Source organism: Dipodomys ordii, unplaced genomic scaffold (genome assembly GCF_000151885.1).
Source record: "Dipodomys ordii isolate 6190 unplaced genomic scaffold, Dord_2.0 Scaffold134, whole genome shotgun sequence".
Lineage (NCBI taxonomy): Eukaryota > Metazoa > Chordata > Mammalia > Rodentia > Heteromyidae > Dipodomys > Dipodomys ordii.
Window position 1 is genome coordinate 5,060,724 of NW_012267350.1, and position 13,329 is coordinate 5,074,052.

The following is a 13,329-nucleotide window of genomic DNA, read 5'->3' on the forward strand; positions in this document are numbered from 1 at the left end:
CAGACTAGCTTGAATACTTAGCGGACATATGATACTATTGTTGACTGCCTCATGTTCAGAACCTGTGTCTGTTGTGATCAGCTCAGATGGGCATGGAAGGGCTGCAAAGCCCACATTTGTGGACCTTTTTTGTTTTTAGGCTTTTTTTTGCAGTAGGCTGGGATGGAACCCAAGGACTTATGCATGAAGGAAACTTTCTACCATGGAGAAAAATCCCCAGCTCCGGGCCAGCATTTAGGAGGTAACTTGCAACCAACAGTATTGGGTGAAACTTTCTCTCTTAAAAAGATTATATAAATTCTAATATTAAAAAAGAGGTTGTTCTGGCTGGGCACCAGTGGTTCATGCCTGTAATCCTAGCTACTCAGGAGGCTAGATCTGAGGATTGCAGTTCAAAGCTATCCTGGGCACGAAAATCTGTGAAGCTCATATCCAATTAACTACCAGAAAACTGGAAATGAACGTGTGGCTCAAGTAGTAGGACAGTTGCCGTGAATAAAAATGCTCAGGGATGTGGATAAGATGGGAGGAAAAAACTGGAAGAGAGCAAGGGAAGTGGTGACATTGTCGAAAAGGAAATGTACTGTTTGCTGACTTATGTAACTGTAACCCCTCTGATTTAGCATTTTCAAATTAGAAAAAAAAAGCTCAAAGAAAGCACCCATACCTGAGTTCAAACCCCAGGACCAGTGTGTGTATGCATGTGCGTGTGCATGTGTGTGTGCTCACGTACACACACACACACACACACAATATCCATTTAAATCTTCACAGCTGGAGGTTTGCCTTTCTAACTTGTGTCCTTTATAGACACAGCCCACACAATGGTAAGAAAAGAACATTGTGTGGCCTCCAGGGACATTCACCATACATACGTGTTAGCATATGAAAGATTCTGAAAAGTCCCACAGTAAAGAAACTGGTTTCTTTTTTCTTTTTTGGTATGACTTTACACATTTATCTGATCACAAACACAACCTGCAGTCCTCAATTTCCCTTGTGGCTAAGGGCACCCTTGGGATTAGTTAGGGAGTAAATAAAATGAATCTTTGTTTTCAACAGCCTCCCAACACATCTGAGACTGCAGGAGCCACCCCCACACCTTGAGCCTTAGTCCTCGCTCCCCTTCTCTAATGGCCTGTGTACCTTCCTGAACCCTAGGATTCCCAAGCCTCTGTGGGGAGGTCAGCTGTCACAGCAGACAAATGGACTGAGTTGAATGGATTGCTACCAGGAGAACTGACACCATTCTTAGGACTTAGTCAATGAACTGCTTCTCTCACTCCAGATGGAAGGAAGGGGTAGAGTTCTAGGAGCTTCCAATTCCTTGCCTTCCTTTCTGGGAACTGAAGGCAATCTTTCTTCTCTTTTAAAATGGGTGCCCATGTGAGAAAAGAAAAACAAATAAAATATCCAGCCAGGCACCAATGGCTCCCACCTGTAAATCTAGCTACTCAGGAAGCTGAGATCTGAGGATCATGGTTCAAAGCAGCAAAGCCCATGAGACTCTTATGTCCACATAACCAACAGAAAACTGCAAGTGGTGCTGTGGCTCAAAGTTGTAAAGTGGTAACCCTCAGCAAAAAAAAAAAAAACAACTTAGTGACAGCACCCAGACCCTGTGCTCAAGCCCCAGAACCAACGCGCGCGCATGCGCGCGCGCACACACACACACACACACACACACACACACACGCACACACACACACACGCACACACACACACGCACACACACACACCTCCATTTCCCATAGCATTTCACATGATTCAGCTCCACCTAGGGCCATCCCCAAAGCAAACTGTTCTTTCACCACCCCATCCTCCTCAACTAGAACTTTCTCCACAGTTCTCAATCATGCTCCCTTATACCCTCAACACAAACACTCCTTTTAAACCCAGCTAAACCAAAACATTTCCCCCTTTTAGCCAAAGCAGCTTGGGCCACCCCCCAGGGGCCATGTCAGTCCCTCTGCAGGCAAAGCAGCACAAACTGGGCCCAGCTGAGCAGGAGAGAAGAGGTGAGGAGAACGGTAGTCTTGCGGCCCAAGGCTCCAACTCCCCGGGAAGGAAGGCGGTCAGACAGCGATGAGTTGGCCCCAGTCCTGTTGGTCACCTCCTCCACGGGGACCCTCGGGGCCAATAGCCTGGAGAGGAGGCTGCTGAACCTGCTCACGGTGGTGGCCACGGGTTCTGGGGAAGGGCCTGGACTAGACACGGTGAAGTTCACATCCTCAGGGTCCTCACACAGACCATCCGAGGAGCGTTCAAAGGCCACCTGGCTGAGATCCAGTCCAGCCACAGAGCCTGGGGAGGCACATGGCACATCGGCCACATGCCCAGAACCCTGGATCCAATCCCGCAGCCACTGCAGGTGGCAGTCACAACGCCACGGGTTGCGGAAGAGAAACAGGCGACCTAAGAAAAAGCCTGGCTGGAAGGCTGCCCAGGAGAGCATTGTGAGATGATTGCTATTGAGATGCAGAGCCAGGAGGCTCGAGAGGTTCTGGAAGGTTCCCTCCTCCACGAAGGCAATGCTGTTGCGGTCTAGGTAGAGCAGCTCGAGTTCCAGCAGATCTACAAACCAGGCGCGTGCCACATGACCCAATGCATTCCCTCCCAGATTGAGTGTGCGCAGACGGTGCAGGCCGCGGAAGGCATCTGGTGGCAGCTCGGCCAGCAGGTTATCATTGAGCAGCAGGTGCTCCAGGATGCCACAGTCCCCAAAGGCTCCAGCGTGCACAGCCCGCACACGATTGCCCTGCAGGCTGAGTGATCTCAGAAGCCGCAGGCCCTGCAGCGAGCTGGAGGCCACTGCCTCGATGCGACTGCGCTCCAGGTACACGTGAGTCAGATTGGCCAGGCCACGCAGTGCGCCAGGCACGCGACGGAACAGGTTATCAAAGGCAGTGAGCTCCCGCAGGGCCGGCAACTCCACCAGCAGGCGCTCAGGGACGCTGAACAGGCGACAGGAGGCCAGATCGAGGCGGCGCAAGCGACCCAATGTGGCAAAGGTGCGCGCATGCAGATAGCGCAGATCGCCGTTGTGTGCCAAGCGTAGCTCAGCCAAACGTGGCAGGCCTTTGAAAGCGCCAGGGGTGATGAAGGACAGATTGTTATGGCGCAAGGATAGGCGACGCAGTGAGGGCAATGTGCCAAAAGCCCGCTCACCCAAGATTCGCAAGCCATTCCGATCCAGGTCAATGGAAGCCGCCTCGCATGGGAACTCAGCCGGTACCCTCAGGAGTCCTGCACGATCACAGCGCACAGAGCAGCCATGCTCTACACTGCTGCAGGTGCAGGAGGCAGGACAGGCGCGCTGGCAATTCTCAATGGCTAGGGTGCTGTGCAGGCCAAGGACCACCACTAGGGGGAGGAGGGGGACAGGAGGGAGAAAAAAAAGATTAACAAAGATCACTTCAGGCTGGGTGCCCCGTGGCTCACACCTGCAAGTCCTGGCCTCTCAGGAGACTGAGATCTGAAGATCACAGTTCGATGCCAGGCTGAGCAGGAAAGTTCATGAGACTCTTACCTCCAATAAACTACTCAACACACACACACACAAACACCAGAGAGCACTAGTTTTGAGCAGAAAAGAGCTCAAGGATAGTGCCAAGGGCCCTGAGTTCAAGACTTGGTACCAGCACACACACACACACACACACACACACACACAATCACCCCAGAATCAGGATGCAGGCTCTTCACCAACTTCTGTGCCCTGCAGATGTCCTCCTCACATCTCCCTAAACTGAGGCAGATTTCTCCATCTATAACACCCTCTCCTTGGCTTTCCAGTTTACTTCATCACCAAAACCTATGCTGTAATCACTTCATTGGACCCATTCTAAACTCCCTCCTATCTGTTTGATTCTGTGTGTGTGCGCGCGCACGCACGCACGCGTGCATGTGCATGTTGGTAGTGGTTGTTGTGAGGCTTGAACTCAGGGCCTGGGCACTGTCCCTGAACTCTTTTGCTCAAGGCTGGTGCTCTACCACTTTGAACCCAACACCACTTCTGTTTATTTTTGTTTTTTTGTAGGGTTTTTTTTTTTTTTTGGTCATAGGGTCTGAACTCTGGGCCTGCGTGCTGTCCCTGAGCTCTTCAGCTCAAGGCAAGCACTCTAACACTTGAGCCACAGTGCCACTTCCATATTTCTGGTGGTTAATTGGAGATAAGAGTCTCATGGTCTTTCCTGCCCAGGCTGGCTTTGAACCATGATCCTCAGATCTCAGCCTCCTGCATAGCTAGGATTACAGGCGTGAGCCACTGGCACCCGGCTGCAAATTATTTAAAAAATAAATCCCTTCTCTCTTTTTTTTTTTTTTTGTTGGTCGTGGGGCTTGAACTCTGGGCCAGGGCGCTGTCCCTCAGCTCTTTAGCTGAAGGTGAGCCACTAGAGCTATGGCGCCACTTCCGGTTTTCTGGTGGTTTATTGGAGATAAGAGTTTCACGGACTTTCCTGCTAATCCCTTCTCTTTTTGATGAAGCCTCAAACACCTCTGGTATGTGGCTATCCAATTTATGAATGTATCTTCTCAGGTAAACACTTTTAAACTTTTTTTTTAAAGGAAATTATCCTACAGGGCACCAGTGGCTCATGCATGTAATCCTAGCTACTCAGAAGGCTGAGATCTAAAGATCAAGTTTTGAAGCCAGACCAGGCAGTAAAATTTGTATATTCTCATCTCTAATTAACTAGCAAAAAAGCTGGAAGTGGAGCTGTGGCTCAAGTAATAGAGCACTAGCCTTGAGCAAAAAAGATGAAGCAGCTGAGCGCTGGTGGCTCATGCCTGTAATCCTACCTAATCAGGAGGCTGAGATCTGAGGATCACAATTCAAAGCCAGCTGGGGCAGGAAAGTCCGTGAGACTCTGATCTCCAATTAACCACTAGAAAACCGGAAGTGGCGCTGTGGCTCAATCAGTAGAGTGCTTGCCTTGAGCTGAAGAGCGCAGGGACAGCACCCAAGCCCAGAGTTCAGGCCCCACGACTGACAAAAAAAAAAAAAAAGATCAAGCACCCAGCCCAGGCCCTGAGTTCAAGTCCCAGGACTGGCAAAAGAAAAAGAGAAAAGAAAAACAACAATGATCTTGTCCATGTAATTGTAACCCCTCTGTACAATATTTTCACAATAAAAATAAAAAGAAAAGAAAAAGAACAATGAGGCCATATGACAGTAGAATGAAATCTTTAACTTTAGCACCATCATGTTTAAAAAAAAAAACAACTCTAAGTGCTGAAAGGAAAGGAAATACTAGAAGTTTATAATTCTATATCCAGTGAAAATACCTCCAGAAATAACAGAAAATATACTTTAACCAACATCTACAACCAAAATCAGAGAAAATTCATCTCCAAGAGACCTTTGGCCTGAAAGAAAATGATAGTACCAGAAAATACTGGCTTATGGCTGTAATCCTAGCCCCTCAGCAGAGCTGAGAGATGAGAACTGACAATAGCAGTTTGAAACCAGCCCTGGCAGGAAGGTCTGTGAGACTCATCTCCAATTAACTACCAAAAAGCCAGAAGTGAAGCTGTGGTTCAAGTGGTAGAGTTCTATCCTTGAGGGAACAAAAAGCTCAGGGTCAGAGTTTAGGCCTTGAGTTCAAGCCACAGGAATAGTACAAAAAAATAGATCTATAGGAAAGAATAAAGAACAATGAAAATTGTAAATTAAATACAAAAGATTATCCTTTGCAGCAAGAATAGCAATATAGCCAGAAGCTGGTGGCTCACACCTATAATCCTAGCTACTAAGAAGGCTGAGATCTGAGGAATGCAGTTCAAAGCCAGCCCAGGCAGAAAAGTCCCAAGAGACCAATATATTATGGAATATATAACACATATAAATGAAAAGTATACCAACAGTAGCTTAAAGAACAAAAAGGGGGGTAAACTAAACTTACTTTTATAAGGAGCTTACATTACACATGAAGAAATCAGTTTAATTTGTCATGGGAAGTTAAAACTGCATACAATACTCTCTAGAAAAAAGATTGCAATCTCTACCTCACATCATATACAACATATTTAATCCCAAATGCCAGTAAATATATTCAGGAATAGTTTAGGGATTTTAGTAAGATATGTTGTCTGGGTGACATGTGCATGCAAAATGCTACCCAAATCAACTAAATTTTATAGGTATTTTTGAATCTCCCCAATTTTTTTTTGTGCCAGTCCTGTGGCTTGAACGCAAGGCCTGGTCACTGTCCCTGAACTTTGTTGCTCAAGGCTAGTGCTCTTCCACTTGAGCCACAGCTCCACTTCTGGCTCTTTTTTATTGTAGTAAATAAGAGATAAGATTGTCACTGACTTTCTTGCAGGGTCTGGCTTCCAACAATGAACCTCAGATCTCAGCCTCCTGAGTAGCTAGGATTATAGGTATGAGCCACTGCACCTGGCTTCCTAATTAATTTCTAGTAGTGTTTGCTCAAGCCTGGGATTGCTACATGTATTATTTCATTGACTATGACAGTCCTGCAAGTACTATTCTTTCCTCACAAAAGAGGAAAAAACTGAGGCTTGCAGTGGTTAAATGATACCAACTTTTGTTTATCTTTCCACTATACTGGACTGTCTCATGCCTCACATACCTGACACTCTAAAGCTCCCATTTCTTTCACTACAAACGGAAGGAACTAATTTTACTCCCTGACCTTTGAGCTGGACCTTCTGGCTCTCATTTGCCATGGATCCACAGCAGCTGTTGCCAACCATTGCTTCTAAGAAAAAATAACCCAGTCAGGAGTCCCAAGTGTCTCTCTGCAGCTTCCTCCTGGCAACAGCTGTTTGCACCATGAGTGAACACTTTGATCTAAGCAGAGCTAATCACACTCATTCCTTCTCCATAAAAATGAAATAAGCATGGAACCCCTGGTCAGTGAGCTCATAAGAACATAAACCTGTGTGGGATCAAGGCTGGATTTGTACCCAAGCCACAGGCAGCTCAAAAAGTTATAGCCCAGCAGTAGTCAGGGGTAAGATGAAGAAGCTGGTGTACAGTGAGAAATATCACAATATCATAAACTAGGAGCTTATAAATAAATTTATTTCCCACAGTCCTGGAGACTAGCAAGTCCAAACTCAAGGCAGATTTGGTGACTGCTGAGGACTTGCTATCTGGTTCATTGTCAGCCATCTTCTTGCTGTGTCCCCACATGGCAGAGGGGAATAGAGGAGCTCAGTAGAGTCACTTCAATAAGAGAACTAATTCCACTTATGAAGGTTCCACCCTTATGATCTTTCACCTCCCCCAAAGACACAACTCTTTTTTTTTGCGCCATCCTGGGTTTTGAACTCAGGACCTGTGTATGTTCCCTGAGCTTCTTTGCTTAAGGCTAGTGCTCTACCACTTTAAGCCACAGCATCACTTCTGATTTTCTGGTGATTAATTGGAGTTAAGAGTCTCATGGACTTTCCTGCCTGGGCTGGTTTTGAACCACACTCCTCAGATCTCAGCCTCCTAAATTCCCAGGATTACAGGTATGAACCGTTAGCACCCAGCCTAAGATCCAACTCTTAATACTGTCACCTTGGGGATTTGAACATATGAATTAAGGGTGAGGATCACAAACATTCAGCACAAGCAGAGAAAGCAATAGCTCTGACATGAAAATGGCAGAAATGGGGCTCATGAATCCCCGAGAGAGAGAGCAGAAAGTAGCTCTCTAGTTCCTATGAGGTCTTGCCTGAGTTGTTTCTGTGACATTTTCCTATTCCTGTTTGGGAAATCCACTCAAACTATTTACACAAATGAGCGAATTTCTATCCCTTGCAACCAAATCACTGCTGAATTAACACTTTTTGAAAAATTAAACATTGTTATTATAAAGGTAATGTTCAGAGAGGTTACCATTTCATAAGTCAGGTAAAGAGTACATTTATTTTTGGGCAATGTCACCTCTTCCTTTGCTCCCTCCCAGTTTGTCTTTCTTCTCTCCTACCACAAGTTGTGTAGTTCATTTTCAATAACATAGTGGGGGGGGGGGAGGATTGGCCCAGGGCAGAAGGGGGCATTTTTCGGTTTTTGCTGGTCCTGGGGCTTAAACTTGGGGCCTGTCCCTGAGCTTTTTTGCTCAAGGCTAGCACTCTACCACTTAAGTCACAGCTCTACTTCTGGATTCTTTGTCCTTAATTGGAGATAAGAGTCTCACAGGCCAGGCTCAGGTGGCCCAAGCCTATAATCCTAGCTACTCAGGAGGCTAAGATCTGAGGATGGCAGTTCAAAGCCAGCCCTAGCAAAAAAAAAAGGTCCGTAAGACTCTTATCTCCAATTATCATCAGAAAACCAGAAATGGAGATGTGGCTTAAAAGTGGTAGAGCTCTAGTCTTGAGCAAAAGAATTCAGGAACAGCAACCAGCCCCACGACCAACAACAACAACAAAGAAGGACAGGACAAGCCTGATCTCTCCATATTCAAATGAAAAGTGATGTCTTTCAGAATCACTATTAATCATTACAAAACCAAATTTCCTTGTCTACCCAGAGCTGAGCTCCATGTAAATACTTTGGCCAAGAAAGCAGTTGCCAAATTAAAAACATAAAAGATTACAATTTGTAAGAAGAGAAAAGTCAACTCATTTGGCAGTTGCTTAGCAATTTCTCTTCTCACATTGGTATTTTTGGGAAGGATCCATCTGGAAATCAGAAAAGGCTTCAGTGTTTTTATACCCCATCTGAGAAATAGGGAAAAGATGAGGCATGTTCAAACTGGGCCTGGGCTTTCTAGAGTATTCTATCCGAGGGCATACTCTCTCTACCTAGTTCCCTCATGAACTCTGAGGACACTATTTCTCATCCTTGCTCTCTCAAAGTGCTTTAACTTACAACATAAAAACCAGCCTGGGAATATAGCTTAGTGATAGAGTGCTTGCCTAGCATGCATGAAACCCTCGGTTCAATGGCTCAGTACCACATACACAGAAAAAGCTGGAAGTAACACTGTGGCTCACTTGGTAGTGCCTTGAACAAAAGATGATCATGGACAGTGTCCAGGCCCTGAGTTCAAGCCCCAGGACTGGCAAAAAAAAACAACCCAACTCAGACAACTCCTGTCTCTCAATTTCCTCATCTGTGATGTGTGAACAGCTATGAGGAACAGATGCATTGTACACTTGGGACAGCTGTAAAAACATTGGGGCAAGCTAAAAGTGGGCTCACAAAGCCACTTGTCATAGGACTAAAGAGACAGGAACCAAGTAGAAATCTAGTCCAGAAAACAAAATCAAGACACCAGGTTTTGTTGTTTCAATTTTTTCTGGTTCTGGGGCTTGAACTCAGGGCCTCTTGTTCTCACTCAGCTTTCTTGCTGTGGGTTGGTACTCTACCACTTGAGCCTCAGCTCCACTTCTGGCTTTTTGCTGGTTAATTGGAGATAAGAGTCTCACTGACTTTTCTTTCTGGGTTGTGGTAAAACTTGATCCTCAGATTTCAACCTCCTGAGTAGTTTAGGATTGTAGGCATAAGTATGAGAAAAAGTGTTTTGCTTTTATTGTCAGTTGTGGGGCTTGAACTCAAGGCCTGGGTGCTATCCCTGAAATCTTTTGCTCAGGGCTAAAAAGCTATCACTTTGATCCACAGCTCCACTTCTAGTTTTTGAGCAGTTAATTGGCAATAAGAGTCTCACAGGGACTTTTCTGCTATGGCTGGCTTCAAATCATGAGCCTCCAGAGTAGCTAGGATTACAGGTGTGAGCCACTGACACCCAGCAAAACTGCCTTTTCTATCAAAGTGTGTTGCTTAAAACTTACTGCTTTGGCCAGGCACTGTTGGCTCATGCCTGTAATCCTAGCTACTCGGGAGGCTGAGATCAGAGGATCACGGTTCAAAGCCAGCCCAAGCGGAAAGCTCGTGAAACTCTTATCTCCAATAAAGTACTCGGAAAAAAGCTGGAAGTGGCACTGTGTGGCTCAAGTGGTAGAGTGCTAGCCTTGAGCAAAATAAGCTCAGGGATAGTGCCCAGGTCCCGAGTTCAAGCCCCAGGACTGGCAAAAATACCAACCTTAAGCAAGAAAGCCAAGCAAGAACAGAAAACCCTGAGTTCAAGCCCTGGTACTCACACACCCACACCCACACACACCCACACCCACACCCACACACACGGAATTAAGCCAGGCACTGGTGGTTCACACCTGTGATCCTAGCTACTCAGGAGTCTGAAATCTGAGGATTGCAGTTCAAAGCCAGCCTGGTAGAAAAGTTAGTGTGACTCTTATCTCCAATTTACCACCAGAAAACCAGAAGTGATGCTGTGCCTCAAAGTGGTAGAGCCCTAGCCTTGAGCAGAAAAAGCTCAGGAACAGCGTCCAGGCCCCCTGAGTTCAAGCCTCACAATGGACAAAAAAAAAAAAATAGGATTCATCTGTGTGGTTAAAAAAATGCTGCAAAGGTGGGGGGAGGGGGGAGTGAAGTTGTGGAGGTGGGAGATGGGAAGGGATGGTAGGGGAAAAACAAAGGAGGAGGCAACAATGCTGGATAAGAAATGTACTCATGGAAGTGGTGCTGTGGCTCAAGTGGTAGAGCGCTCGCCTTGAGCTGAAGAGCTGAGGGACAGCGCCCAGGCCCAGAGTTCAAGCCCCACGACCGACAAAAAAAAAAAGAAATGTACTCATTACCTTGTTCATGTAACTGTAACCCCTCTGTACAGTATTTTCACAACAAAAAACATTTAAAAATGCTGCAAAGTAAGCTAGCTTTGGTGGTGCACATCTGTAATCCCAACACTCAGGAAGGTGAGGCAAAAGGTTGTGAGTTTAAGGTCAGCCTGGGCCAAACCCCAGTGCACACGCACACACACACACACACACACACACACACACAAACATTGCAAAAAAAAATTGTAAAGTGCCCCTGAAAGTGGCCAAAAATCAGAAATGGCAGGGTTGGAGGCATGGCTCAGGTGGTAGAGTGCCAGCCAATAATTAAAAGCATTAGATACTGAGTTCAAGTCCTATTCTTGAACAAAAAAATTTCAATTGTGGATTTTGTGTCCTGGTCTATAAGAATGTAGAGGCCAGCCCTGAAGCTGCAGGAAGGCAGCACTAGCTTCATACAGAATGGTACCTTTTTTCTTTCTTTTGTAAAGGTGATATACAGAGGGGTTACAGTTATGTAAGTAAAATAATGAGTTTCTTTTTGAACAGTGTTATCCTCTCCTTCATTTTCTCCCGCTTTTCTCCTTCATTTTCTCCCGCTTTTCTCCTTCAACTCCCCCTCAGAATGATGTCTTAATACAGACCAGCAGAGAACTTTCTTCTCTCTGCAGTCCCTCAGCTTCACAAATATGTCTTTTCCCCCTAGAGGTTTGCCAGGAGAAAGGTTACTCATGGACTTTCCAACCACAGACTGAGTTTGGAATGTTCCTTTCTTCTCATTGTTGTTGTTGTTTTTTTTTTTTAAATTGTGCCTCACAAAACCAAAATAGCACAGGAAAATATGGGTAATTTTCAGCTTCAGCAAAATTCTGTTCAGCCACTCTGGCTCTAAAAATTATTCCCTTTCTCACTCCTGGCAAATGCTACTTCAAATGGCACCTAAGACCAGACCCAATGCTAGAATTTCCAAATAAAATTGGCTGGGTGAAACCGAAATGTAGTAGGGCAGACCATGCCATGGCTTCTAGCCACACATCATACAATGACATTTTGTGATAGGATAAAAGAACCCTGGGCTTCCAGCTATATTACCAGCCCAGGTGAAAGGAGTGATGGAGAATTTTCTTTGCTGTGTTTTTGCTATTTTGCCTCCCCAACGTTTGTGTGTTGGAATCTTGAGCCAGAATGTAGTGGTGCTGAGAGGTGATAGATTCTTTAAGAGGTAAAGCCTAGCTGGGCTCTGGTGGCTCATGCCTATAATCCTAGCTACTCAGGAGGCTGAGATCTGTGGATTGAGGTTGGAAATCAGACCAAGCAGCAAAGTCCATGAAACTCTTATTTCTAATAAACTACTCAGAAAAAAGCTAGAAGTGGCACTGTGGCTCAAGTGGTAGAGCACTAGCCTTGAGCACAAAATGGTTGAGGGACAGTGCCCAGGCCCAGAGTTCAAGCTCTGGGGACAGAAAAAAAGAGGTAGAGCCTAATGGGAGGTAATTATGTCATTAGGGGCCCTGCCCTTGGAAAGCAGTAATGTCGTTCTCCATCTCTCAGGAAGTCCCACAGGGGTGGATAGATAGAAGTCAGCCTGGCACTTTCTCTGGTTTGGGGGTTTGTTTAGGGTTTTTTGTACCATTCCTGGGGCTTGAACTTGGGGTCCAGGCGCTGTGTCTGAGCTCTTTTGCTCAAGGCTAGTGCTGTACCACTTTGAGCCACAAAGCCACTTCCTGTCTTCTGGTAGTTAATTGGAGATAAGAGTTTCACGGACTTTCCTACTTGGAATGGCTTTGAACTGCGAGCCTCAGATCTTAGCCTCCTAAGTAGCTAGGATAACAGGCGTGAGCCACTAGTGCCTAGCTGCTATTCCTGAGCTTTTGTATTCAAGGCTAGGCCACATCTTTACTTCTAGCTTTTCAGTGATTGGTTGGAGATAAGAGTACCACAGACCTTTCTGCCTGATCTAGTTTTGAACCTCCATCCTCAAATCTCTGCCTTCTGAGTATCTAGTATTATGGGCATGAACCAATGGCACCCAGCCTGGCACATCCTCTGAATCGCTCTGATTTCCTATCTGGCCATGTCATCTCTTCCTCTCCATTATGAGGTCTTCACCAGTGCTGAGCAGATCTTAGCAAAATACTCTCCATCCTCCCAAAGTATGAGCTAAATAAACCTTTTCTTTATTATTTTTCCAGTCCTAGTGCTTGAAGTCAAGGCCTAGGCACTGTCCCTGAGCTGCTTTTTGCTCAAGGCTAGTACTCTTCCACTAGAGCCACAGCGCCAATGTTTTTGTTTATGTGGTACTGAGGAATCAAACCAAGGGCTTCATGCATTGTTAGGCAAGTACTCTACCTCTAAACCACATTCCCAGCCCCAAACCTTTTCTTTATAAAATGCCAAACCCTGGACATTACGTTATAACAGGGGGTAGAGGTGTCCAGCCCTTATAAGACCCAAGAAATCATTTGGTATATGATAGGACGACATATGCTTCTCATTGGCTTTCATCTGTCTCCATTGATAATTTTGCATGGCCTTCAAATGACATTATAAATATCCAAATGACTTTTGGCAGAAAAAATGTATCCCAAGCCCTGTATTATTACTACAACAGAAAACAACCAGGTTGGGTGGAGCAAGCAAGAGAAAAAGAAAGAGAGAGAGGGAAGGAAGGAAAGACAGAAGGAAGAAGGAAAGAAAGGAAGGAAGGAAGGAAGGAAGGAAAGAAGGAAAAGA

General features: G+C 45.7%; 1 protein-coding gene across 1 annotated transcript; it reads right to left on the reverse strand.

The window, feature by feature from the left end:
• Positions 1-1,960: 1,960 nt before the first annotated feature.
• On the reverse strand, positions 1,961-6,720 carry Nyx (nyctalopin). Its single transcript, XM_013030846.1, has 2 exons — positions 6,597-6,720; positions 1,961-3,363 (listed from the first exon to the last, which is right to left on the reverse strand). The coding sequence occupies exons 1-2, from the start codon at positions 6,718-6,720 to the stop codon at positions 1,961-1,963; spliced, it is 1,527 nt and encodes a 508-aa protein (XP_012886300.1).
• Positions 6,721-13,329: the final 6,609 nt, after the last annotated feature.